This window comes from Gracilinanus agilis, chromosome 5 (assembly GCF_016433145.1).
Source record: "Gracilinanus agilis isolate LMUSP501 chromosome 5, AgileGrace, whole genome shotgun sequence".
NCBI classification, from domain to species: domain Eukaryota; kingdom Metazoa; phylum Chordata; class Mammalia; order Didelphimorphia; family Didelphidae; genus Gracilinanus; species Gracilinanus agilis.
In genome coordinates, this window is record NC_058134.1 from 123,244,713 (window position 1) to 123,266,761 (window position 22,049).

Below are 22,049 nucleotides of genomic sequence, written 5' to 3' on the forward strand. Positions count from 1 at the left end.
ACGCTGCCCACATTCAGAGGAAGGACTGCAGGAGAGGAAACATATAAGAAAAACAACTGCTTGAACGCACGGGTCGGGGTGGACATGATTGAGGGTGTGGACTCGAAACTACCACACCAATGCAACCACCAACAATTTGGAAATGGTCTTGATCAAGGACACATGACAAAACTAGTGGAAATGTGCATTGGCCATGGGTGAGGGGAGTGCGGGGGGCGAAGGGGAAAGTAGGAGCATGAATCATGTAACCATGTTAAAAATGAATATTAATAAATGTTTGAAAAAAAATTAAAAAAAAAACATAAGGCATGTACCTCCTTGTCAGACAAAGTCATGTCTGCTCAGCTTTTCATTCATTTTTAATGCAGAAAAGAAAGAAACACAGTCAAAAGAACCTTCATCGGGACCAAGTTCATTTTATACTGATAAATTTTTTACTGTTGAACCAAAAATAAAAGTTTTAATGTTAAACCAAAAATGGTTCAACATCAGGAAAATAACGAAGATAATTAGACAAATTTTTAAATCATAAATAAATCAGCAGATAAAGATAAAGCCTTTGACAAATTACAGTCTATGTTAAACTATTCAAAATATAGGACTGAAAGAACTCTTGCTAAAAATGATCAAAAAGATTTCTCTAAACTCATATACATTATTTCTAGTGAAGAAATAATATACATTTTGCTAATAGGCTTAAGGGTGAAGCAAGGGCATCCCCCATTTCTTCAATATTACTTGACATGATAATAGAAATTCTACTTAAATAAATAAAACAAAAAAGCCAGAAAAGATCAGCAAAGAAGGTAAATTATCTCTTTTTGAACACAATATAATAATTTATTATAAAAACTCTTTGGAACTAATAAACAAATCAATATGGATGATTAATATCTCTAGAAAAATAAGATATAAAATAAATCTGTAAAAAAGTTTCATTTTTGTATGTTATTAACAATATCAAGGAGAAGAATAAATAAATTATCCTTGAAATGTCTACAAAATGCATAAAATACCTGTATTAATCTACTGAGACACACATAAAATATAAAAATAGCAGTACAAGCAATGTTTTCAGAAATGAAGTAAGAGATAAATATATAATGTTTGTGGCTGGATTGGGTTAATATAATAAAAATTATAGCAAAACAAAAATTAGTCTTTGGATATAGGTATAGACCAGATGAACTACCTACATAAACTCCACTAAATAATGAGAAAATTTATATGGAGAGACAAAAGGATTTACCAAGAATTTCAAGGGGAAAATGTTTTGAAGAAGGATTCCTTTGAACATTTGAAATTTATATTTAATTCAATTATATAATACATATAATTTGAAATTATTTCTTTGAAGAAGGAATGGCTAGGGCCTAGCATTTTGATTCCAGATTTTGTGACAAAATAATAATTATTAAAACAATTTGTTACTAACTGAAAAATTTTTAAGCAATATAGTGAAATAGATCCAAAATGTTAAATATATAAGTAAATATAAAGCCATAGTGATTGGTATATTCTAAAACACAAATTACTGGGAAAGCAATTCTTTATTCATCAAAAACTCCTAGGAAAACTATAAAGTTATTTGTAAAGAAAACTGGTTTAGACCAACCTCATTCTCAAGGTACCATAATAAATACCTAAAATAAACAATGAAAATATGAAAGATCACAATTTTAAAAATTAGAATAGAATGAAAATTCATCTTTGACAGGTATAGCTATAGAAAGAATTCATATTCCTAAGATTATTGATTATATTGCAAGAGAAAAAATGTATAATTTTGATTATTTAAATTTTAAAAGTTCACTTATAAACTAAATTAATGTAAGTAAAGTAAAGAAAAAGTTGAGCATAGAACAAAAATATTTCTACCAGGTACTTTGATAAAAATCAGATCTACATACTACAGGAGATTTTATACAAATCTATAAATTTTTAAAATATCCCTAAGATGAAATTTTTAAAGATTTAAAAGAAAAACAAATTATCTAAAGTTACAGAAAGTTCCCTAATGTGATAATAAGAAAAGAAACATAAATTACAACTTTCAGCTATTACCTCAGACTCCCAAATTAGCAAATGAGAATAAAAACTAGAAATAATTGATATTGAAGGAGATATGAAGACAGGTATATTAAGATATTGTTCCTGGAGTTATAACATAATTAGTTAAATGATTCTGAAAAACAGTCTGGAATTATGCAATGCAAATTACTATAACTTGATCCAAAGAACTCACTACCAAGCTTATATACTAAGGAAGTCAATGAGAGGGAAAAAAAGTCTCATTTGCACCATAATATTCATAAAAACCCTGTTGGTAGTATCAAAAAGCTGTATGATGTCTTCCCCAATTAGAATTTGAGGTCAGGGGCTGGGTTTTTTTGTATGTTTGCATTATTTTGGACTGGGGGGGATTATTTATGTAACTAGAATTAGCATAATATTTGGTTCATATTCAGTTCTTTTAAAAGGTTTTTTTCTCTTTTATCTGTTGTTGGGACTTTGGGATATTTCCTTTTGTTGTTTTTTTTTTCAATTATATGTGCTTTGAAATCATTTGAACCAAATGGACTTTTTTATGTTTGTTTTAAATAACAGTTTCAGAGTATATTCCAAATAATAGAATTCTAGAGTTTCACAGTTAAAATTATTTTTGTTGTTTTTACTGCATATGGCCAGGTTGCACTCCAAAATACTTGAGCAATGACTTGGTGTATTCATTTCTTCATAACCCAAATCACTGAATTCCATTTTTGATGAGTGTGAGATGGTAGCTCAAAGATATTTAAATTCACAGCTCTTTAATTTTTAATACAATTGAATATTTGTTTCTTCTGGTTTCCAAATCTGGCCTNAATGAAAGAAGGAAGGAAGGAAGGAATGAAAGAAGGGAGGGAGGAAGGAATGAAAGAAGGGAGGAAGGGAGGAATGAAAGAAGGAAGGAAGGAAGGAAAGAAGGAAGGAAGGAAGGAAGGGAGGGAGGGAGGGAGGAAGGGAGGAAGGAATGAAAGAAGGAAGGAAGGAAGGAATGAAAGAAGGGAGGGAGGAAGGAATGAAAGAAGGGAGGGAGGAAGGAATGAAAGAAGGGAGGAAGGGAGGAAGGGAGGGAAGGAAGGAAGGGAGGGAGGGAAGGAACTTCTGTTAAGATAAGAAAGAACTATCCTCCTGAACTTCCCCTTTTCTCTTATGCCCATTTTGCCCCAAACACATCCATATTTCTTATATTTCCTACTAGACAGAATAAGAAAGTTAATCTATTTTATGTGAAAAGTCTAGGAAGGATAAAGATCCATTTCAAGGCCCCAGGAAGGAAAAGAGGAGTCTGGGATTGCCTTATCCCCACAAACAGAAGGAATTCCAGGGTCAAAGGGTAAGCCTATCCCCTTCTCTTCCTTTGTACAGAACAGGCCAAGTTTGGAAAATGTCTAACAAGCCAACCCTAGTTTTAGGACCTAGTAGTCTCAGCTTCTAGCCCTGGAGCTTAATTCTAGAATTTCATGAGCCTAAATACCGCACAGCAAAGTGAAAAAAAAAATCCTAACATGATTCGGTGTTACTGCAGATTGTCTTTGGGACACAGAAGGACATGGGCACTTCTTACCTGCGTGGGATGGCATAGCCACCCCAGGTGATGGTGACTACATATTTTCCAGGTACCACAGGATAGTATTCACATTCATACACACCATCACCTGCTTCTCGAACCTTCACTGGCTCCTCCGTGCCTTCTGTGGAGAGGCAGACAGCTCTGTAAGGTTCTATGTGCTCCCCACAAATTAGAGGAGAAGAATTCTAGGGACTAGCCATAGAAAGAGAAAATCCTGGGTCTCACCAGGACATAGAAGAAGAAGAAGATATTGTTCTTTTCTAGAGAGATTATAAATGATAATAATGCTGAATTTTTTTTCTTTAGCATCATTATGACTTTTCAAAGTTATTTCCCACATTTTCTCATTTGAACCCTGTGAATTGGTAGAACTGGTTGAGTGTTACTTAATAGGTTGGCATATCCTAGAAGAAGGGGTGGCATCGCCCATATTTCCCCCCCCCCCCCCCGCAGAAGGGCTCAGGGCTGCTGGCCATCTCTATTTCCTTGTCCCCAAAATGCATGTACTTACTTGGCCCTTTCACGGTGACTTTGAGCTCTCCACTGCCTGCACCCTTGGTGAACACCTTGAAATCAGCGACCTCCTTGACTCGGACACCCTTGGGCTGGAGGCCCCGGCCCGCTGCCCGGCAGGCGTTGGGATTACAAGCTGTGGAGGGATGGGGCAGGATGGTAACTGAGGAAGGGCCAAGCAGAAGGCTTCTTCACTTAGGCAACACAATCCCTGTCCCAGCCCTCAGTGGCATGCAATCTGATCACGCTTTCCTTTGTAGGGGCGCCTGGACCTTGGATCCACATGCAGACCTTTGAGATCCTCACTGGCCATTTGTGCATCTTCTGTCCTGATAGGCGGCCCCATACATCTCCCTCAGGACCCACCCCCTCACCCTGGGGCAGCATGTTTGCTCACACAGTGGCTAAAGCACGAAGCAGGACATGGTGTGTCCCTGTAATGGACCAGAGGTGCCATTGAACCCTGAGCAACATTCTTCAGTGACACCGATACTTAGAACTAGTGGGATCAGCAGTGAGACAAAGAAAACCTTTGGGCAGAGCACTTTGCCTATCCAGAGAGTCCCTCCCCAAAGACTCTTTACATATCTCAGGGTCCCTTTTAGTTCCCAAAGAGCAAAGTATGCCACAAAACATAGGCAATACCACAGAATACAGGCATTCATGAGGAACTCTGGTCCTGCCATGGCGCACTGGCACTGGCAAGGAACACTGGTCTTGTTACAGATCACAGACACTTTCAAGGAACCCTGGTCTTGCCACAGAACACAGACACTAGTGAGGAACCCTGGTCTTGCCACAGAACACAGGCATTGGCAAGGAACCCTGGTCTTGCCACAGAACACAGGCGCTGGCAAGGTACCTGGCAGAGCATAGGCACTGGTGAGGGACCCTGGTCTTGCCCCAGAGCACAGGTACTGACAAAGAATCCTGATTCTGTCATAGAATATACAGTATAACATAGAATCCAGACAATGACACAGAATTCAGGTCTTGTCATGGAATACCAGGGTAAGAATAGAATCCCATTAGGCTCGGGCCGTGCCAAGGAACATAGGTAGTACCAGGCAGTTGTGGCCATGCCATGGGATGACCAGCTAAGTCATCTCTGAACTAGCTGGATAATACTAACGTGGTGGTACTTTCTTGGCCTGGTGGATGATGGGGATGGAGGGGGTAACTGGCATCAGGAGGTCTGAGGGCAGGGGAAAGAAGGAGGTACAGAGTGTTATCAGTCTTGGGGTGCAGGAGTCCTAGAATGTTAAGTGACCCTTGTGAGTCTCCCCAATCCCTGTATACAGCTTTCCTCCTTAATCCCTCTCAGGAAGGGTTCACCTAACAGTCTTTCATGGCTGCCCCTCGTTTCTTCTCACATCTCAACTGCTCTTAAACATTGGTCTCCATAGACCCGCAGTCTTTTGGGCCTCGGCAGGACAGGGTCCCCCTCCCTGGGACTTTTACCTTCACCAAGCACCGTTAGGCTCAAAAACTCTCTGTGTACAATATCTATCTATCTTTGTTGCTCAAGAGCAACTACAGGCTGTGCCCGGGGCCTGGCAGGGATGGCCAGGAGAAGAGGGAGCGACGGGTCTCACCTTCAGCCACATGAACAGGGAAAGGGCTTCGACTGATGGGGGACCCAGCGAAGGCCACGTGGACCGTGTGGGGCCCCTCGAGCACAGGCCTGTAGGTACAGCGGAAGGTGCTGTCACCCTTGTCCTCCAAAGCCACCTCCACGGTGTCTCGCCGACCCTGAGGGTCAACAATCACCACAGAAACGTCGCCATTTCCTGCCCCTGTTGTTGAAAGTGTGATATCAGTTTCTGATTTTAAATAGTCTACTCTGCCCCCTTACACACACACACACACACACACACACACACACACACACACACACACACGCTTGTTTCTGGTACAAGTGTGACAGGACATGTGGCTGGGCCCCCTCATGCTCCCCGTTATTCCTCTTTTCCATCCCCTCTTTCTCCACTCTCCTGCCAGGGTTCCCTCAGGGACCTTTGTCCCTCCCCTGCCCACCTCCCTCCTCCTCTTCTTCCTCACAGCATTGGAGAATCCCTGCCAAACAATGGCATTCCCACCCTGCTCCCCAGGGTCTCCCACCTGCAGTATAGATGTCAAAGTAGGTGGGTTTGTTGGCCACATTGCCCACGGGCTCCAGGCCAGGTCCTCGAGCTGACACCTTGTTCGCATCACCCAGGGCCATGCCCACGTTCACCTCAAAGGGGCTGCGCTCGATGTTTTGGCCGGCAAAGAGCACCGTCACCTGGAAGTCAGAGGGCAGAAGCTCCAGGTGGGGTAGTAAGGAGTTGGGGGCAGCAGGATGGCACTAAGTACCAAAGGGATCCAGGGGGCTCTTCTCAAGTTGTGAGGGGAGGACAAAACAAGCACACAGATTCACAGATCGAAAAGGACTGCGGGGGGGACAGCCGGATGGCTCCGTGGATAGAGAGCCAGACCTAGGGATGGGAGGCCCTGGGTTTAAATCTAGCCTCAGACATTTCTTAGTTATGTGACCCTGGGAAAGTCACTGAACCCCTATTGCCTTGCCTGTGCTGCTCTTCTGTCTTAGAACCAATGCACAGTATTGATTCTAAGGCAGAAGTAAGAGTTTGTTTGTTTGTTTTTTAAAGGAAAAAAAAAATAAAGAAAAGGATGTCTGGAAGCATCCAACCTGACCCTGAACCTGATGAAGACAATATGCCCAACCGTTAGGGATTAATCATCCTCTGTGCGAAAACCCCCAGGAAGGGGAGCTCCACTCGTCTTCTGAAGGCAAACCCTTCCAGGGGCAGCTAGATGGCACAGAGGACAGAGTACCCAGCCGGGAGCCAGGCAGACTTCTCCTCCTGGGTTCAAATCTGGCCTCAGACGCTTCCTAGCTGAGTACCCTGGAAGGGCAGGTGGGGCAGGTGGGAAGAGCAGGAGATGGGGCAGATACCTTGTGGAGCCCTGCCACCTTGGGTACGTAGGAAACAGCATAGGTCCTGTCCTTGTCATTGTTGGGAACCACTTTGGCCTGTTGAGAGGACAGGAATTCTTGATCACACAGGGGCTCACCTCTAACCTGCCCTCACTCTCCTAGAGGGCACGTGGGATTACACAGAAACAATCTCCTCCAGCCGGCCGAAACGGTGGTGCCGGCCAGCAACCACATAGATGCTATCCAGGTCCCCCTGCTCCACCCGACCACCTTTTTCCTCCGTACCTCTTCAGTGTGGCCCTCGGGGTCCTCGATATACACCAGGACCTCCCCTAGCCCTGCATCCACCGTCTGGACGGTAAAGTGGGCCGGCTGAAGCACGGTGTTCCCGTGAGGCTCGATGCCTGTGGAAAACGGGATTGGAAGGGACGGATGAGCGGTCTCTCAGCATCGGAGGAGTGCCGCCTCCGTTCAGGCCTGTGGTAGGGCCAGGCAGGGTGTCCTCGGGGACTAGAACTACGTACCAGGCCCGTAGGCGGTGGCCTTCTTGGGGTTCAGCTGCTTGGATCGAACGGGGGCTCCAGGCTTGAGCTTGGCTTTCGGGAATTGGGACAGGTACGTCATGACGGAGTGCTCATCCACATTGGGGTCCACAATCTCCTCAGGGGCAATCACCTGCCATGGAGAAGGTCAGAGGTTACCATCAGGATAGCTCCCTTCCCCAACTGACCCTGGCCCTCTGCTCCTGGGGACTTAGAGTCTTAGAGCTCTTTCCTTAGGGCTTCTCCTACCCACCAATCTCCCGGTGCTTTCATCCTGACCTTGATGCCAGCCTCTCCCCCAGTGCCCTCTTTTTGCTCCCCATACTCATACCTGTGGCACCCCGAGCCAGTCATCGGCCTGTTGCATTGCCTCTCGGGCATTCTCCACTGGTTGGTTGGGATCCCATGCCTCCCAATTGGGACACAGGCCTGGAGGGGTTGGAAGGGGAAGGAATGGTGAATTAGAGTCGGCAGGGACTTTAGAGGGCATTTCGTCCAGCTCTCTCATTTTTTAGATGAAGTCGAGATGAGCTGCGCTATAGCCAATGACACAGAATCCAGGACAGTCGCTGACCCAGACAAGCCGGGCAGGTCTCCTTTCCCCTTTCCCCAAGACCCTTCCACTTAAACAGACTCCTGCAGAGACCTCGAGAATGCAGAGACTTCCCACCAAAGATGCACAGTCAAGGTCGGGGCCCACATAGGCAGCTCCGCCTCGAGCAACAATGAGTTCTTTCTGCCTCCAGGCTGACTCTGCCTGGCACCAAGGCTACTCCAGGGCCAGCCTCCTGCCCATTCGGGCCCCATAACAGACTCTGGGAAGGGAAACCCCAGAATGGTACCCATCATCCTTAGGAACACCCCCTCCACACACACATACACTCAAGTGGACTCTGGGGACTCAGGATGCACGAGGCAGCTGCATTTCAGTCTGATTCTGAAAATGTACCTCCCCCCCCACCTCAGCTTGTTACCTGGGCTCTCTTAGCACTTAACAAACGAGCCCTGGAGGGGTGGGCAAGACCATCTCCCCATTCCTTCCCCTACTTTCCAGGGAAACTAAGGGCTCAGGGACCTCCACAGAAGACACCAAGGACTCTTAATGGCTGGCTTGGTGGGTCTCTGAGGCATTCCTCCAGGTCTGCCCTAAGAGACGGAGCAGTACCGAGGGCGGGAGGGAGGGCTTTAGTCCTGAGCTGGCTGGGAAGGAAAGGAGGAAAAGAATAGTTGATTGAGAGTGGGCAGGGGAAAGGGCTGGCCCCAAACAGAGAATCCATGACAAGCCCCAGCCGCTGAGCTCACTGTTGGCAGTGGTCAGCTCAGGCACTGGATCAACAGCTGGGAATGCTTCCTGAGGCTGCAGGATGGCCGTCCACTCAGTCTCCTGCCCACCACACACACACACACACACACACACACACACACACACACACACACTGGCCCCAGATCCTGGGGAATAGAAACTGATGAAGGATTCTACAGGAGGTCACAGGAGCCCCTTGGGGACTGCAGCACCAAGACTGACCACTAGGGGAGAGCAGAGGTACCATCCACCCCCCAGAAGCTTGGGTTGATGGGAGAGCAAATCAACCCTGTGGACTGGAAATGGGGGGAAAGGCGGAACAGGAGTCCTTAACTTGCCAGCGCCATCGGGTATTTTCCTGGCTCCTTGCTGGGCTGATTTTCCCTGTCTCTAGCGCTCTGCTTGACAGCCTATGATGGGATGGAAGGAGGGCAGTGGTGGGGAGGGACACGGGGCTTGGGGTAAAGGGCTTCCAGACCTAGCTCTGCCTTTACTGTAATGGCAGATTCCGTTCCCATCTAGAGGGATTCCTGGAGAGTCCTGTGCCCTGGATAAGCTTATACCTCAACCTGCTACTTGGGTCTCAGGCTTGGCTCTGATATTTACTATTTGTATATCTTCTTAGCAAGAGGCAACATGGTAGAGCGGATAGAAGTCCAGTGTTGGAGTCAGGGAATCCTGGGTTCAAGTTTTGCCTCTAACATACACTAGCTGCGTGGCCAGGGTCAAGCCACCTAACCTTCCAAGCCCTGCCTGCCCGACCCACCACCGGTCAACTCCCTAAGACTCTTGACAAGCTGAAAATCTGCCTTCGTGAAGGGAGATTCTACCTTGAAAAGTCCCTGCATTAACGAAAATACAGGTCTAGGTTTTTTACAAGTGACTTGGGCAAGTTGTTTAAGTTAGTTCCTTTGCCTTCAATTTCCTCATTTGTACAATGAAAGAATTGGACTGGATGGCCTCTAAAGTCCCTTCCAGGACTACATCAATGACCCGAGGCTAGTCATCCCTCTGTCAAAGGTATTCTGGGATAGAGATCCCCCAACCTCCCTCCCTTCAATGTTTCATCACCCTGGCTGTTTGAGAGAAAATGCTTCCCTGGATCTAACTTGCAGCCTTCCTGTTTCCTCTCATCTTCTGCCTAATATAAATGAGGTTTAACTGAGTCCCAACTCTGCCATTTGTGAGTCATGAGACCTGTGTGAAAATGACAACTTCTCTAAGCTCAGTTTGTCTTCTGTAAAGTGGGGATAATCATACCTACCCCAAAGAGTTGTAAGGAAAGTAAAATGCTATAGAGTTACATGAGCTCTCGTTATGGAGATCAGTTGATCTGATTCCATAAGGTTAGAGTTTCATGACAAAAGATTCTTATACTTCCCAACCTTTCCACCGGACATCTAGATTCTGTTATCCTAGAACAATGGCTTCCTCCAAACCTTCCCTTACCAGGGGCACAGTTGTCCACCAGAGCCCCGAGGGCCTTGCCATCCTGCCAGTCTCTGTTGAAGTTGGTGATGGGCAGCTGAGGCACCTTATTCTGAATCCAGCCAAGTAACCGCTGCTTGGGGGTCTGTTTTCGAGCATCTTCATCATCTTCATCCTCCCACATGGGCATGGAGATGGAGTAGTGCAGGATCAGGGTCCAGATAAGACCCAGGATCAGCTTCAAGTTCCCATCCACAATGGCCTTACTATCTGTGGGGAGAAGCGTCACAAAAAGAAGTCATCTTCCCAGAAAGCCTGCCTTCTCTCATAGTGCCCATTTCATCAATAAATTCACAAGTATGTATTAAATACCTACTATGTGCCAGGCACTAGGCTGGGTGCCAGATGTTCTAAGGTAAAGTATGGAATGGACCCTGTTCTCCAAGAGCATACATTCCATCAGAGGAGATAACATATGTGTGTGTGTACAACTGGGAGGCCCAGTGGATAGACTGCCAGGGACTTGGAGTTAAGAAGACTCATTTTTTTTTTAAATTCAAATCCAGTCTCCTGACATTTACTAGCTGTATGATCCTGGGCAAGTCACTTAACCCTGTTGGTTTCAGTTTTCTCATCTATAAAATGAGCTGGAGAAGGAAATGGAAAACCACTCCAGTGTCTTTGCCAAGAAAACCTCAAATTGAGTCATAAAGAGTCAAACATAACTGGAAAAACAATTGAACAAATCTAACAATAGAATGAAGTCATTTGACCCTGTTGGCCTCAGTTTCCTCATCTGTAAAATAATTTGGAGAAGGAAATGGCAAACCATTCCTGTATCTTTACCAAGAAAACCCCAAATGGGGTCACAAAGAGTCAGATACAACTGAACAACAATAAATAAACAAATATATATATATATGTATGTATGTATGTGTGCATCTATATACGTCGGTCTAGTCCATACATATATCACCTGTGTGTATATATGCATATATTATTAATGTAGATTAAGGCCTTCTCTCACACTCATCATCTTAGAGAATTGCCCTAATTGGGACGTTAAGTGATTTGCCACTAGGCGGGCCCAAGTCTTTCTGGCTTCCAGTCTGGCTCTCTTGCCACATGCCACAAGACCTACATTTGTATGTTTGTAGACACACACAAATGACACAAGGCCGTTGGATAGGGAAAGCACTGGCAGTTGGCGACATTATGAAAATTAAGTAAGCTTTGTGTAGACGGTGAAGCTCGAGCTGCCTGAGAGCTGGTGGAAGGGAAGAGAAAGGGGCATTTCAGATGCTGGAGGTAGTCCATGCAAAAGGCACAGAGATGGGGAATGGCATGTAGGAGGACCAGCGAATATCAGTTTGGTTGGGCCCTTGTGGCTCTGCCCTTGTCTTTAAATGGCCTTGTTCCCCCAGCCTCTAAAGTGGGGCCCAGGGACGGTCCCAGCTGTTCCTAGACATGCTTCGAGAATGGGGACAAATACTTGAGCCAGAGCCCAAATCTGTAGGCAGCAGAGTCTTTGAGGCAGAGGGTCTGCAACAGCTAGCTGGACTGGCCTGGTCCCTGCCTTATTCATCAAAATATGGGAGAAGACAAGGGTTGAAATCGATTCTGGCTGTGACCAAAATATATCCTGAAGGAGTACGAGAAGGGGAGAGTGATAGCTAAGAAAGAACTGAAATCTGGAGTGAGAGTCAGGCCTAGAGACAGGAGGTCCTAGGTTCAAACCTGGCCTCAGCCACTTCCCAGCTGTGTGACCCTGGGCAAGTCACTAGACCCCCATTGCCCACCCTTACCACTCTTCCACCTATGAGACAATACACCGAAGTACAAGGGTTTAAAAAAAAGAAAAAGAAAAAAAAAAGAAAAAAGAAAGAACTGAAATCTCTTGTGTCCGAGGCTTGGGGTAGGGGCAAGTATTTAAGCTGGCTGAATTTCTTGGACACTGGCTAGAAGTATATCAACTTGAGATTTGGGGGCGTCTTGGCCTCAGAAAGTCCAATTCACCCAAAGGTCCTCCTTCCCTCCTTTTTCTGTACAACAGAAGCTCTAATTTCTTTTCCTGAACTGGAGAAGCCCAGGCTTGTTCTAATAACCAGATAATCCCCTTCCCCCAATTCTGATCTAAGGATATCCAAGCACCAGTAGCAGCCTTGAAACAGATTCCTTGAAGCCCTGCTTGTTCATGAAGGTAGACATAGGCCAGAAACCTGTCAGCTTCTTGAGGAATGGTTTCATTTGTTTTGTTGGTTTGGGTTTTTTTTGGGGGGGTGTTTGAGTGGGGAAGGGGCAGCCAAGACTTTCCCGTAATTACTGGGGCCAGAGGGGGCCATGGATAGGAAATAACACTGAGGTCTTCTTCTGATAACTCCCAACTTTCTACCTCTGAATAAAAAGGAAGACAGGGGTGTTAAAGAACTGGACAGACCCTCCCCTTCCTTCCCTGGCCTTGAACTAAAAAGCCATAGGGGGCCTGGGGACCCCTCCCCCAGAAAGCTCTCTGGCTCCTTGGCTGGGTCTCTCTGATCTCAGCTCCTCACCTTCCCCCACCCCTCCACACACTCCTTTCACTGATTCATCCTTCCTTCCCCATCAGTTAGTTCCCCTCCCCTCCCCCTTCCCCTGGCCCCTGGACTCTACAGCACAATAGTTTGGCAGCTCTTGTATTCCATGACACACTCACTCCCCCAGCCTGTTCTCACTCTCTCCTCTGTCTCACACAACAGAAACAAACACACGTACAAGCGTGGCAGAAACTCACACTTCTGACACCCTAATGGGGTGGGGGGGAGGCCCGGAGCCTCCTACAAGAAGCCCACGCTGCCCTTCCCATGCCACTTTTTGCATGCATAAAGACTTAATGAGAAGGGGGGAGACCCCAGGGGAAAGGAGGAGAAGGGATCGTTGGGGGTAGGGGCCAAGATGGGTCCTCGTTGTCGGGAAGGAAAGCTTGTCTCCCCCAGCAACCGGCACCAGTCCAGACACTGAAGTTAGCCATGGGCTAGGGAGAGGGCTGGGGGCAGGGAGGGAGTGGACCGTTAACTAGGAAGCAAGATTCTTCCAGATGGTTCCCAAACTCCTTTTCTACCTGGCTCCCTACCCTCAGACCTCTCCCAGATACAGCCGCTCCCCTGAAAGCTTCCCTCCACAAACCTCCAGCCCCCTTCCTGCCCTCTCTGGGCCTTTTTGGAGAACTCAGTCCCACCCACCCCCAACCCTCAGAGAGAGGGGGAAAGGATGAGCTGAGGGAGGTAGTGGGACAGCTGCCACTCCCTCATGTCCCCCCTCTGCTCCCCCTTCCCACCCCCACCCCCAGCTGTTGGCTCTGAGAAAAGGAATAGCAACTGGGGAACAGCTGAGAGACAAGGTTGGCTCACTGGACTCTTTGTTCACAGGTCCTGGGGGAGGGGGGAGGTAAAGGCAGGAAGGGGACAAATAGCACCTTTAGCCTAGCCTGGAATCCCCCTCTTCCCCTCCCCCTTCCTCTTTGCCCCTATCCTAGGCTTGATGCTCTGGCTCCTCATCCCCCTTCCCCAGAAAAGATAGGATCGATGCCTGGCCAGGAGTCCCCAGGGGGGAGAAAGAAGGCAATTTCTTGGTCCTCCACCTCCTCCTGGACATGGGCTAGGGGAGAAATGAGAGCATTCTAGTTCCAGCTACCCAGGCAGAGACCTCTTGGGGCAGCAGGCCCAACAGTAAAGAGCTGAGTCAGGCCCCTATCCTGGTGTTCAGGTCTCCTCCCCACCCTCAAATGGGCAGAAAAGAAGTTATAACAGTTGGCAGGATAGTGCCAGAGGGCAGAAAGTCAACTCTTCACATCTGTTCACAGCTGGGCAGCCCCCTTGATTGTTAATGGTTCTCTTTCGTCCCTCCCTCCCTCCTAACCCCTGGAGCTGCATTGCTGACAGCTTATCTCATAGATGTGTGAGAGCCACTTGGCCCAGACAGTGAACAGCTCTCCTTCTTCCCCACAGGAAGCAAGAGTTCTTCTCGATCCTTTTCTCCTCCCTGCTGCCCCAATCATCTCCTCCTTCCCCCCTCTAACACCAGCTCAGCCCCTTCCACCAGGGACAGGCTCGGGCTGGAAGGTCTGGGAGGGTGGACTTTGGGTGGACATGTTGAGGGAGATGAGGTCAGGGAGAGTGACACCCCCTGATGGGATGGGGGTGGCATATGAGCCCGAGTGTCCTGAATGACTTCGATGTCCCAACAGATCCAGTATGAGTCTGAGAAGAACAGGACCCTTCCCACTAATAAACTGCTCAGCCATCATATCGTACTTGCTCTCAGCCTACTCCCTGAGGCTTCATCCTGTTCTCTCTCCCATGAATCCCCCTCCTCAGATGAAAGCAGGTCAGGCATTTTTGAAGGGGTCTCTTTCATCCTCCAGAACCTCATTTCTGCATTCCCCAAGTACCCCTAAGCTTTCCACTCCTGGAATTCCCCTGCCTTAGTGGCATCCCCTCTTCCTCCTCCACCCCCACCCCCACCCCCACCCCTGCCCCAATCCAGCCTGTCCTTCTGGAAAGCTCAGAGACATCTGCTGTGTCACAACCAGGCCATGCTATTTCCAGTCTGGGGCAGGCGGCTGGGGGGGGGGGGTGCTGCCCGTCAGTCATTGGGGAAGGAGCTAGTCAAGTTGAGGGAGGGGACTGGACAGGGCAAGGGGCCCCATGCTGACCTCAGCTGCTAATTCAGGCAGGCCCAGTGTTAGTAGTGGCTCAAGAGGGAGGATATGGGGCCCAGTGGACAGCAGGCTTAACTGGGAATGTCTCTCTTTACCTCCCACTATGAAGGATTCACCCCCACCCCCACCTCCTGTGGGTGCAGCATGCTTACCATCCCTCTTCCTGGGGTGAGGACCCCACCCTCCATATACCTCCACCACTCTCTGGGCCTCCTAGAACTGGGGAGGACACCCCTAAGGGGGGGGGCTCCTTATTTTTAGCCACCGGAGCCATGTGTCCTTTTTAAATAGCTGGGCATAGGGTAGAAGAGCACTCCATAACTCTTCTCTTGCTCACATCACATCCACAGCTCCCTGGCTCTCTCCGCCTCTGCCCTTTCCTCCCTCCCTCTCCTTCCCCTTCCCCCACACAGCCTGTCCTGATAGAAACCAGGAGAAGGGAATTCTGCTTTCTCTGAGGTCCTCTAAGTTGCAGGCAGATGTTCCTGGCTCTCCCCAGCACCCCCACACTTCCAGCTGTGATTCTGTGGCCTAACCCTCCTCCCATACAGCTTCAGACTGGGTCCCACTCAAGAGTTATGCTCCCTCTTCTCTGAGTCCGAAGGGGCCTCCTCCCTAGTGCCCTGCCCTTCCTTTGAGGAGCAGAGAAGAGGAATGGCTGGATAGGAAGACCCTTCTGAGGGAGGTAGAGGTAGGGGAAGGACAGGCAGGGGTTAATGTTTCCTAGGCTCACTCAGTGCCTTTTTAGGTTTCAAAGGCTAAGCCCTACCCCCTTACCCCCCCCCCCACTGGAAAGGCCCCCAGGGGCTGGGCCCAGCTGCCAGGCACATGCCTAGAGTGGGGGACAAGAGGAGGGAGAAGATGTCATCGCTAACTTCAGTACCACACCGTTACCCCAGCCCCCAACACCTTCACCTCATTCTAAAGGCACTCACGGGAGGAATGTGGCCATCCCCTGGCAGATCTCACCATGGCAGGCTAATCTAGGGGGTGGCTCATGTCTTGCCCCCTGGTCTCCCCTAAACCCGCACTTAACGGAGCTATTCTAGTGACTACAAGAAACTGAAGAGTCAAGTGCCTCTGAGGTGTCAGTTTCCAGAAGGGGAAACTGAGGGGCAAGAGACCCCCAGAATTGTTGGACTTGTTGGCAAGGGGCTGCTCTGGCAGGCAGAGGGCTCTGAAGACAGGAGGTGATGCAGGTGCAGGTGCCAAGTTGGGGTGTGTCAGCAATGGGCGGGAGAGAGGGAGAGTAAGGGGTGAGGCCCTTGTCGCCTTAGTTTCCCTTCCCCGACTAAGAGGTGTGTGTCTGTGACTGAAGGGGAAGGTATTGTGCCTCTGGGCTGGGGGAGCGGGGGGGTCCGAGGGTGGCAGTGTGCTCGAGATGTCGGTGCCTCAGACTTTCCCCCTCCCTGCTCCTCCACCCCACCCTAGCTCCCCGACTATCCCGCCCTACCCCAAACCCTAGGAGGCTCCCCCAGCTCCTCCCCCAGTCTCTTTCCGCCGGCCAATGGAAAGCCCCTAGGTCTCCTTTCTGACTTTCCGCGCGTGGACACCAGCCCAGTATTACGACTTGGGGAAAGGGTCCCGCCCCGCACTCGCGTGGGCACGGGCTGCCCAGGTCCCCTCTCTGCCTGCCGCCCCCACCCCCACTCCTTGCCTCCCCAGGCACTGACCGATGGACACGAGCTTGATGTGTTCGCGCTCCAAGAACTCGAGCGCCACGGACACGTTTTCGAGCTTCATCTGGCGAAAGTTGGGCCGCGGGTGGAACTTGCGGTACATGCGCTTCTGGCTCAGCACCTCGAGCAGGGCTATGAGGCGCAGGCCATCACTCAGGTCCCTCTGGAGGTCCCCCAGGCGCTTGCCCACGCACTTGAGGTGCTCGTTGCACCAGCGAGTGAACGTGTTCTGCTGAATCTTCTTCCACGGCGCGTCCTCGGCCAGGTCCTTCTCCGTGGACGGCATCTCCTCCATCTCCTCGCCGAGGCCCTCGGGGTAGCTGCTGTTGTTCATCATGATTGCTTCAGGGGAAGGGGCTAAGAGCCTGGGAACACAGCTGAGCTGGGCTGGGGGCAGCGGCCGGGGCCGGAGCCGGCTCGGTGAGGCAGGGATGGCTGGAGCCCGGGGCTGGGCTAGGGGGCAGTGACCGCTCCTGGCTCTGGCTCACGGGGCTGGGAGCGCCTGACTCCTCTTCACTTCTCCAACTTCTATCGCTCTCTCGATGAAGTCCGGCCGGGTGGGCGGTGGGCCGGTCTCTGGTCCTCAGCCTCAAGCTCGGGCTCGCTTCTTCTCCTTCTCCTCCTCTTGCACGCCTGCCTGCCTGCCTCTCGCGGAGCCTAGCTAGGTCTCTCTTCCTCTGGGGGGGGCGGAGCAGTGCTGGGGAAATGTAGGGCCGGACCAGGGGCGGGGGGTTTAAGAAGCCCCTGGGCCGCGGGGGGGCCCCCCTTCCCCGGGCTCACGTCAGAGCGCCGGCCTCCCAGGAATGCCGGCCGGCCCGGCTGTCCTGCGGGGGGTGGGGGCAGGGGCGGGGAGGGGGACCAGCAAGGCCCCGCCTACCCCCTCAGTAGCCTGGAGGATCTGAAGGGAAGGGGAATGGGAGAGGGGATTTTTTCCAAGTCCCTACTTTCACACCAATCAGACACCGCCCCCCCCTCCACTTCCCCCCATCCTCCCAGAAACAAGGGTGTGCCGTTAGGACACCGCTCCCCAAATCTGCTTTTCTGCCAGGGTCAAAGATGAGGGAAAATGGAGAGTATTTTAGGGCCTTCTCCTCCCCCCTTCTAGACCCTTCCCTTTCCCCATACTGCCTCCCTCCCTTGTCCCTCTCTTCCCCCCACCCCCAATATCTGAGCTGAGTCACAGGTAGGAATGAAGTTTTAGATGGAGGGGGAGGAGAAAGAAAGGAGACTACGACTTAAAGAGAGATTGGGGAAACTGAGGTCGTGGAGGAGTTGGAAATGAGAACAGAGAAGGTTCTGGACGAGTTGATGGCTGAGTTGTGAATTCAATTACTAATCATCTGTGTCAGAGTCAGAGCCCGATGGGGCAGAAGGAGTAGATTTGGGTAGGGGGAAGGAAATGGAGGCAATGGGATTATCTGGTCATGAAGAGAAATCTTTCCTGAGAACTGCCTTCCACTATTACTCTGGGATTGAAGTACAGGGGTCTCCTTGTGGGCCAGAATGGGTTTTCCCTGGGTGAATGGAGGTAGATTATTTGCCCTGCACCCCTCTTCCCCATTTTGTGTCATCATCCCACTTAGGATCACCCTCTCAGAAATGGATGAGGGGAAAGTTCTGATGCTGGGCCATGAGTCACCTCTCTATTCACCATCCCCCCAAACCCCAGAGCTTGACTCAGACAATGTCCCCAGGGAAAAGAGACAGGACAGACCTCCCTCTTGGTGGCAGGGAACCCCCCCCCCCCCATTCATTGTGTCCATCCTTGGCCAGAAAGGAGGACTGTCTGGCCAGCCAGCCAGGGAGATCCCTGTTGGCATCAGCCAAGGGGGAATGTGAGCTGGGGTTGTGGGAAGGCTGGTAGAGATAGGATGGAAGTAGTCAGGGGAAGCCCTAGAGAGAGGAGAACAATCAGACTGACCCTCCCCAGTGGAGCTGAGTGGGATGAGTGGTAGGAACTAATAGTAGGGAAATTCCTGGCTCTTCCAGGAATGGATGGTGGGCCAAATGGTTGACAAATTTAGGGAAACTGAGGAACAGAGCAGATAATGGTCAGCCTTGGTTCCTGGAGAGAAACAGACACTCCTCGACTGAGGTTCAGATATGTCCTTGCTACCCCAACTTTTCTTAACAATTCTACATCCAGAGAGTTGCAGAATGGTTAGAATTAGGGGTCTGAGAAACAAGTGGGAAGGCCTGAGATCAGGCAGCCCCCTGAGTCAGCCAGTGTTGCCATCTTCCAGAATGGTAGAGCTGAGGAAACCTTTGGAATGTTTTTGGGGCCCTTGTAGTGAGTGACTCACTAAGTTTTGTGAGGAGGGAGGCTGTGGGGAACTAAGCTGACTCTTTCCTCAGGGACAGAATGAGGGCAGTCCTCATTAGGGACACTGAGGAAGAAGTGCTGCTCTGTTGGGGGGGTGTTATAAAAGCAATATATGTTCCCCCCCCCACACTCCCCTTGAGACTCTTCTGAGAATTTAGGTAGGGAAAGGAGCAAAAGTATGAGGGAAAGAGCAGGTAGTGTTGGCCCTGGCTAGTAACTGGGGAGGGCTAGGGAGTAGGGGGAGGGCAGCTCTGGGGGCCCTGATAGTGACAGGCTGGAATATAAATAGCCCTCTGCTCCAGGGCTCATGTTCTGTCTGCTGGCTATGACATGATGCTAAGGAATTCCACTGTCCTGGTTGCAGCTCACCTCCCTCCCCTGGCCCCCACCCATCCAGTCTCCCTCTTCCCCAAGCTATTACCATCCTACAGCTAAAGCTGTTTTGTGGCAATCACTACTGCCCATTACTTGAGCTTTAGGAACCCAGATGCCCCATAAAGAGCGCCCTGGATCCTGGGCACATATGGATCTGTCTCCCTTGGATAAAAGGGCTTAGGAGAGAAGGGAGCTGGAGGGAGAGTATTCTTAAAATCTTTTTTAAAAAAGGATCTGGAAAACATGATCTTTGACTCCATCACCCCCATGGGGTCCCATCCCACAAAAATAAAAAGTCAAGGGTGAGGAACTGGGAAGGAGCAAACCCTGGCTCTGGATTCCTAAGTCTTAGCCGCTAGGATATCTTGGTACCATGGAAAGAACACGGCCTCCAGTCAGAGGGCCTGAGTTCAAATTTTCAGATCCTGCCTCTGACACTTGCTGCCTGTGTGACCTAGGAAAAGTCACTTAAGCAGCCCAAGTCTCAGTGTCTTCATCTATAAAATGAGAGGGTTGGACTCCATGGCTTCTTGGGCCCTCTTCCAGCTATAAATCTATGCCCTACAGTCTCTGAATCTGAGGGAGGGATTTCATGTCACTGGGCCTGAGATATTTAACCGTTCCTACATCAACCATCTAGTGGCTCAGTCTGTGGGGATGGTTCCTGGCCCCACTTGGTGAAAAGAACCATCAGCCAAGGGTTAGCTAAAGGAGATTCCCTTTGAAACTGAGAACAGTACCCAGGGAAGGGGATAGGGCCCACAAAGAGATGGCCTTCCCTTGACCACTCTAGCCCTGAACAGGTTAGTACCCAGAGGCTGGAGCAGGGCCAGAAGATGTTTCCCGTCACCCCTCCATTGTCCAACCCCTCCCCCACTGCAACCTGAGCCCACTGCTCTCCAGGATAAATTGGGTCCTGACTCAGGGCCCCACTAGTCAGCCTGACCCATCAGGGACGGTGACTCAGCCCTCAATATAGTCCATGAGCCGTGGCTCTGGGACGAGCAACAACGTGGGGCTGGAACAGACCGTGCACAATGCTTATCTTTGTCTTGCCAAATGGCCCCCCTCCTTCCCCCCACACCCCTCTCCTGGCAAAAGAGTTCAAGTCTATCCTCTTTCCCCTGGGCCATGTGGGGGCTCCCCAGGAGGTTTGCAGGGGGGTTTCATCAGCTGAGTATTTGGGGCTACAAGCTGCTTATAACCCCCTGACTCACCGCCTGCTGACCTGTCCCTGCAGACCCAAGCTGCCCAATCTAGCTCCTGACCCCACTTCTCCTACAGGGTGGCCTGCCAGTTACCTATACGAATCATACTTCTTTTCTCGTTGAGCTTAATTGGGGTTCTGTGTGCCAAAGACCTTATTTTTAAGAGCTGAGGGATGCATCCACCTATCCCTTAGAAGAACTTCAGGCAAGTTGGGCATGTGGCTGGCACCAGAGAGGGTTCTTAGGGCAGTTTGGGGGTTCTGGCTCTATTCCTCTTAGACCTTAGAGATCCAGCCAAGTGGACTGCGGCAAGTTGTGCTTTCCTCACCCGTAGCTCTGGCTCCAATTCTTCCCTTAAGGGGCAAACATAACTTATCTGCCTGCCCTCTGCCTCCTTGCTTTTCTTCTGAGCCCCGTTCCCTCCCAGATTAATCTAAGATCCAACCTCCATTCCCCTAAATTTGAAGCCAGGGGGGTTTCCTTAGACATGGATGATCTGTGTTTTTTCTCAATTCCACCCTCATTCTGCTCCCCCACGCCTCCATAGCAGCTAAACCACCAACACTGCGGCATGCCCTTTCTCTTCATCGCCCTTTCTCTACCCTGTGCCATAGCAAACTGAGTAACTCAGAAACATACAAATTATGTACATAAAGATAACTTGTAAAGGGTCAGGAGCATTGGGTTGGCTAAGCTAAGAAGGATTCACACGGTTCTATAATCCCCAAGTGAGGAGATGGAATTCAAGAGAGAGCAAGTAATTTTATTTTATTTTTTTCTTAAAGGCAATGAGGGTCAAGTGACTTGCCCAGGGTCACATAGCTGGAAAGTGTCTGAGGCCAGATTTGAACCTAGGACCTCCTGTCTTTAGGCCTGGGAGAGCAAGTAATTTTACATTAAGTCTAGGGAAGAAGCTCCCAAAGAAAAGGACTCTGGATTTGGAAGAAACATGTGAAATGAAGTGCCATCTCTCTTTGAGTTCAAGAAAAGGGTCGTTCGTTGAAGAGCTAGATGAAAGCCCATCAGTGCCCAAACTGTGTGATCACTAAGCCATACCCTTTTTACCTGTGTGCTGGATTCTTTCTTCAACCTTGGATTCAGGAATTTAGATCAATTTTGTTGCAGGTTCAGGTATTACCCAGGCTACATGTATCTTCCTGGGATTTTTATTATGTATATAGTGTTCTCTAGTCAACTGGTGGCTAGAACGAGGTAGGTTAACAGGAAGGTGTCCCTCTGCCCAGAAATGGAAGAGAAGATGGCAACGTGTGGGAAGTGAACAATTCTTTTAACCACATTAAAAATGAAAGCAAGTAGAGATAGAGCTCTGTCTCTAGAAGAAATCATCAGGACCCAGAGTAATGTCTGACCCAATAAATATATTTAGTTATAACCATACAGAAAGGGGAGGCTTCCAAGTTGCCC

The 22,049-nt window shown here is 49.4% G+C and overlaps 1 protein-coding gene across 3 annotated transcripts in view; it reads right to left on the reverse strand.

Moving 5' to 3' along the window:
• Positions 1-17,404, reverse strand: part of FLNC (filamin C) — a 46,308-nt gene extending 28,904 nt beyond the window's left edge. For all 3 annotated transcript variants that reach the window (XM_044679569.1, XM_044679568.1, XM_044679567.1), the window contains exons 1-10: positions 16,713-17,404; positions 10,365-10,613; positions 7,944-8,041; positions 7,595-7,745; positions 7,356-7,474; positions 7,089-7,166; positions 6,251-6,413; positions 5,725-5,925; positions 4,128-4,265; positions 3,611-3,737 (exon numbers count right to left, since the gene is read on the reverse strand). In XM_044679569.1, the coding sequence (XP_044535504.1) occupies positions 3,611-3,737; positions 4,128-4,265; positions 5,725-5,925; positions 6,251-6,413; positions 7,089-7,166; positions 7,356-7,474; positions 7,595-7,745; positions 7,944-8,041; positions 10,365-10,613; positions 16,713-17,055 (1,667 nt within the window). In that variant the 5' untranslated portion in view covers positions 17,056-17,404. The remainder of the gene's footprint in view (positions 1-3,610; positions 3,738-4,127; positions 4,266-5,724; positions 5,926-6,250; positions 6,414-7,088; positions 7,167-7,355; positions 7,475-7,594; positions 7,746-7,943; positions 8,042-10,364; positions 10,614-16,712) is intronic.
• Positions 17,405-22,049: the final 4,645 nt, after the last annotated feature.